Here is a 5,948-nt window from a genome sequence, read left to right on the forward strand (position 1 = left end):
GCATCACGTAGATTTAACATCGTTGCCACATTAAAACGCGCATTCACATATAAAACCTGGAGTGTTGCCCGATTATCTGTTCCAGAGAACCATGGAGGATTCCTGAAAAGGCGACGTCCACATACCGTGTAAAGAAGAGGAGCCGCTCGTAAAAGATCCACATAATTGTGGGTCTTTTTTTTTTTTTTTTTTTAATATAACTCAACCCTGTAGAGAATGTGAAATGGTAAATATTTACAGGCATCAAAGCGACGGTCGCAACGAGGAAGACGGCACAAGGCCCAAACGCCACGTTTCCAGGAAGTGAAATCCATTGATTATCTCGAACGGAGTCGCATGACATGGTGAGTCATACATACTGTATCTAATCAATAAGAAGGAAATCTGGTTGAATTGCCTCTGAACGGGAATGCAGCGTTAATAAACAGAGCGACCGTCCCGCTTCCGACTTTGACGGATGCCGCGTGAATATTTCATCCGCCCAAAATGAACACACGGGTCGTCAATACACCTCAAGTGTGACTTCTTGAATTATTCATGATGTGATATTCTTCAGGGCAGGGTGTGGCCCAGCTTTAGATCAAGCGCTCGTTCCAGGTTTTAACATTTCGACCGGATAATCATTTATGATTTCCAGTGTTTCCTCCTTCGTGGCCCTCGTTTCCTGGGTGACAGAAAGCACCATAAAAAAGGGTGTGCAGGCGACATGATTACAGCATATCATTATCACCCCAGCACAAGACCACACCTACCATACCTATGATATCATAGACAGTAATGTTGGATCGGATCATGGGAAGGGTCCCATGATCCGATCCAACATTACTGTCTATGATATCACATTGACATGAAAATAATCATGTCAGAATGTCACTGATTAAAGAGAACCTTAATTTCTTGACAAGGAGACTCCATTTCTCCAAAATATACTGAGAAAAGTATAATAATTGTACTTTTCTCAGTATATTCTAGACAAATTATCATATACACAAATCATATTTTGAAGAAAGGATTTCTTCAAAATATGACTTATCCAGCGTCTCTCTCATCTCTTCACAGTTATACTAGTCACAGTAGTACGCTGTGTGTGTGTGTGTGTGTGTGTGTGTGTGTGTGTGTGTGTGTGTGTGTGTGTGTGTACTTACTGGCAGCGTACAGAGCCACCTTGTCCTGCTCGGGATGTTTGAGAAGGTTCTCTGCGTAGTTCAGTCTGGCTCCTTTAAACCACTGAGGAACGTCTGAGATGCTCTTGGTTACATCCACCACCTAACACACAGACACAGACAGACAGACGCGCAGACAGACAGACACACAGACGGACACACACGAGAATAATGAGCTTAAATGCAAGCCCCAGACCCTGTTGCCACTCAAATCCTTAAATGATTTATATATTTAAAAATCCTATGGAAAAAGCGTACTAAAAAAACATGTTAGAACTTTTATAAGTCATTTGTTCACATAAAAGCATTCAAAACTAAAAAAAAAAAAAAAAAGCTGCAAAAATGACTCAAAAGCTGACAAAATCATCCTTAGTTGAATTGAATTATGTATTTGAATTGACAAGTTACGATGGTAAAAAAGTGTTTTCATGCATTCGAGGTCTATTTAGGAATGTATTCACAAAGGAAAAAGGGAATGTTTGGCAAAATTACAAAAAAAAAAAAAAAAAGCCGCAGCACTACAGAGGGTTAATGGTGACAAGGAGCTGCAGTAATTGGCTGAAGTGTCTTCCCAGCACCGTGAAATCTGCCATTAGCCCCGTTCCACGTAGAGGCCAAGCAGCAGGTTTCCACCACCGCGGTTGTGCACCTTACACTGTGTAGGAACACAGTTTTACAACGAGTCAAAGGATCCTTGCTGTATTTATATTGTGTGTGTGCGTGTGTGTACATTGGGGGAGTGTTGGCAAGTGTGACATGTGCGACGTTCCGCAGCTTTACACACCTGCGTATCCCCACGTATCCACATCCTGGACACTTGATAAGAGCACTAATTTTCAAATCAGCAAAAAAAGTTTATATATATATATATATAGTTTTTAATATACGGATTATTGGATTGGACTGCTTTCATCTTATTTTTTAGTTTCATCGACCTCATTATATTTTAGAATTATATCCTGGAGCCTCCCATACCCTATTAAGTAAACAGAGAGATGAGGGAGGGCGGGTCGTTTGGCTGCGGACGATGAGTTTATCTACTGCAGCGATTGCTCTAACCCACACCCAAGCAGCAGTTGGTATTTTACCTCGAGAGCCTGCTCATCCGGTAGAAGAGGGATATATACATATTCTTTGTAATGTCGCAATACCCCACCACCGCCACCTTTGCAAAGATTCCCTCCATCTCTGAATATGGTGTGTTGATCTACTGGTTTCTTCAGGAAGTGTCGATGGAGGCCGTGACTCGACACGTCAAAGACCATGAAGGAGGCGTGGTCATGGACGAGCTCTTCTCCTCCTCCTCACTTGTTGATGGACAGTCAGCCACAGGTCTGCCCCGGGGGTGCCCAACCTCTCCCTCCCCCTCAGAGGCCCTCTAAATCAAACCCGATTTAGGGGGATTAGCCATACAATAGATCCTACTATATGCTCATTGGCTTTTTTGCCGTCATTTATATTTGGGCTAATGTTCATTTGGATTTTTGAACCAATATTTGACTATTAGGAAACGTTTGCTTCAAGCAGTCCAAGGACTCACAGCCACTCAGCCCTGGGGTCTGGCACCCCAACTTGGGAATCACCGGTCTATTCTTCAACGCTATACTGCGTGTACAGCATAGTAGATATTCAACACGTCTGTACTATTCTAACATGTACCAACTGTAATAATCTAACCCTAACGCATTGTGAATTGGAAATAATCCTACGTAGTGCGTATTTAGATCAGCGTTGGTGGCTGCTTGCTCTTTTTGTTCTGCCAGTTGCTTTCCAACCGACCAACACTGTCCTCACCGTCACCATCTTTCCGCTCTCCGGTCCTACTATCCTGAATAAAAAAGATGGCCGGTGAAGGCGGGGACTCAGCAGCTCCTGTTGTCAGGGCTGGGAGCACAGAGGCCGTACGAGAGGGGGATCCCAGTGGAAGACACCTACCTCTTCATACATGGTGGAGCTCACAACGCCAGAGAAACGCCACACCTTGGCCCAGAAGTCTGGGTAGCTGTCCACCGACCACTGATACAAGTCATTGTAGCTGGCTGGAGGAGTGAGAGAGACAGACAGACATTTATATTTCTATGAACCCTGCAAATCAGGTCAGGCCTAAATGAAGAAATGAAACATTGAATAAAGAGCAACAAAAACACATTCAATTAGGTCTCTCACAACCAAGAACTTTAAGTCGATGATTAATTACCATACAATTAATTGCAATTAACAATTGAATTGTCTTGGTTTAATATGAGTGGAAACATAACTTTCGGAATCAAACTTTTTTTTCTTTTTACAATAACATCGCAATCTGCACAAATAATTGAGATGAGGAGAATATAAAATAAACGGGGCGGCTCTACATCAACACACACAATCCACAACAGTCCACGCTGACCCGCACCAACTGGTCATCGTCAAACTTTCTGCCACTTGTGGTTTTGCTCAAGGGCGCGGCCGACGATTTACTCTAGTGACCAGGACCCAAATGCAGGCAACTGCTTTCCCACCCCTTGACCTGCTGACCTGCTTCCTAAACCGACCGCCTTGCGATCTGAGCGCCCGTGATCCAAACGCGTTAACGGCACCGGCACCGAGGCAGCTCAGAGAATCCACTCCGCATGTTGTGGGTTGGCTCAAGGTCAAAAGTCAAGGCATAAACTTCAAACTATTCCAGACAGTAGAGTGTCCCTCAGCAAACCTAAAGAAACTGCCTACCTTTAAATAATTACTTAAACGTGTTTGCATTGCAGCAGAAAGCATCCCTGACACGAATGTTAATATTTCCAAATGAGTCACCTCACTGTGTTTTTTTGGAAACCGGGGGAAACGCCACAACACCTCCAGGAGGTAAACATCATTCAGACAACTGACGTCCGCCACAACTTGTGTTTTGTGAGGAACGCAAATAGGATCCGATCATCTTATTTTATTCATTCTAAGACCCGTTTTCTATTTTTCCCGGTTTTTAATTAGTTTCCTACTGTGGTTGCATGCTGTAGCACCTCTGCACACATGCTCATTACAACTGGCTCACTACAACATTTAGATAACTCTGTTACAGAAAAAAATAAATAATAATAATAATAATGGAATCGAATACCCAATTAAAAATTGGCCAGGACACGCAGTTTAACACAGAAATGCTGAAAACCCAAACAGAGATGGCGTGAACCCTCATCTGTTCTCTCTAAATACCGCCCACCCAGCCCCCCGGATTACATAATGCACTGCTTTGTCTGTCTGTCTGTCTGTCTGTCTGTCTGTCTGTCTGTCTGTCTGTGTGTGTGTGTGTGTGTGTGTGTGTGTGTGTGTGTGTGTGTGTGTGTGTGTGTGTGTGTGTGTGTGTGTTCTATTCATCCATCCACAGCATGAATTAGGGGAAGTAGACGACACACAAACACACACGTATGGAACCAGTGCAGCCACCGAGCTGCAGCTCTGCATGGTCTGTGTGTTGTCATGGGGAGTTGGAGCTCCACATCCAGACTGGGTCTACCTGACCGTCTGTCTGTCTGTCTGTCTGTCTGTCTGCCTGTCTCTGACCTCCTGTCTGTCTGACTGCCTGACTGGCCGTCTAGCAGGCTCTGTCTGTCCGACTGTCTACCTGTCTGACTGTCTCTGTCTACCTGTCTGACTGTCTATCTGTCTGTCTGTCTGACTGGTTGTGTAACAGTCTCTGTCTGTGTCTCTGACTGTCTGTCTGACTGTTTATCTGTCTGTCTCTGTCTAGCTGTCTGACTGTCTATTCATCTAGCTGTCTGTCTGTCTGTCTAACTGGCCATCTAACAGTCTCTGTCTGTCTGACTGTCTACCTGTCTTCCTGTCTCTGTCTGACTGTCTGTCTACCTGTCTGACTGTCTAACTGTCTCTGTCTGTCTGCCGATCTACCTGTCTGACGGTCTACCTGTCTCTGTCTGTCTGACTGTCAACCTGTCACTGTCTGTCTGACTGTTAACCTGTCTCTGACCGTGTCTGTCTAGCTGTCTGACTGTCTACCCATGTATGTCTGTCTGTCTGTCTGTCCGTCTACCTGCCTCGGTTTGTCTAGTTGTCTGCCTGTCTTGGTCTGTCTGACTGTCTGTCTACATGCCTCTGATTGTTGACCTGTCTCTGACTGTCTGTCTCACTGTCTATCTGTCTCTGTCTGCCTAACTGTCTTATTGTCTCTGTCTCGTCTGACTGCCTACCTGTCTCTGATTATCTGCCTGCCTGACTGTCTGTCTGTCTGTCTGTCTGTCTGTCTGTCTATCCGTCTGTCTGTCTGACAGACTGGCCCTCCCCCTCTCCTCACCCAGATTAAGGCCGTACTCCTTGTTGACCTGCTCTCTGAATCCGTCCATCAGAGTGTTCTTCTTGGAGTCCGGGTACCACATCACTCTGTTCTCCTCCATCTCCATGATCTTCTCGCCCTTCCCTTCCGTGTCCTTGGACGTCATGGTCGCTGCTCCCCCGGCGTCCGTCGACCTCTCGGCAGGAGAAAAAAAAAGAAACGCGGCGCCCCCGGCTGAGCTACGGACGGCGGAGCTGCAAGAGGGGTCGGCGGCTAGCAGCGTTAGCCTGCGTGCGGAGGCTGGGACGGCGGCGGCTTGACTGACGGGCTCCGGCGGCGTGGCCGGCGCCGGATAAAGACACGAGGCCACGCCCCTGACGCCGTGACGCTGCGGGCCGAGCTGCGTTCGGGAGGAGAACGAGGGACGGAGCGTCGCGCTCGTATGATTCAACCACAATCCAGTGCGGTGCGTAGAAGCCCTGCCTGTGCCAATATATCTCGCTTTTATCAGCTGTTACAAA

The 5,948-nt window shown here is 46.2% G+C and overlaps 1 protein-coding gene across 1 annotated transcript in view; it reads right to left on the reverse strand.

Moving 5' to 3' along the window:
- Nucleotides 1-5,643, reverse strand: part of aacs (acetoacetyl-CoA synthetase) — a 35,856-nt gene extending 30,213 nt beyond the window's left edge. The window contains exons 1-3 of the mRNA XM_080003895.1: nucleotides 5,449-5,643; nucleotides 3,099-3,202; nucleotides 1,146-1,266 (exon numbers count right to left, since the gene is read on the reverse strand). Coding sequence (XP_079860021.1) covers nucleotides 1,146-1,266; nucleotides 3,099-3,202; nucleotides 5,449-5,593 — 370 coding nt within the window. The 5' untranslated portion in view covers nucleotides 5,594-5,643. The remainder of the gene's footprint in view (nucleotides 1-1,145; nucleotides 1,267-3,098; nucleotides 3,203-5,448) is intronic.
- Between the last annotated feature and the right edge of the window lie 305 nt (nucleotides 5,644-5,948).

This window comes from Zeus faber, assembly GCF_960531495.2.
Source record: "Zeus faber genome assembly, chromosome: 7".
NCBI classification, from domain to species: domain Eukaryota; kingdom Metazoa; phylum Chordata; class Actinopteri; order Zeiformes; family Zeidae; genus Zeus; species Zeus faber.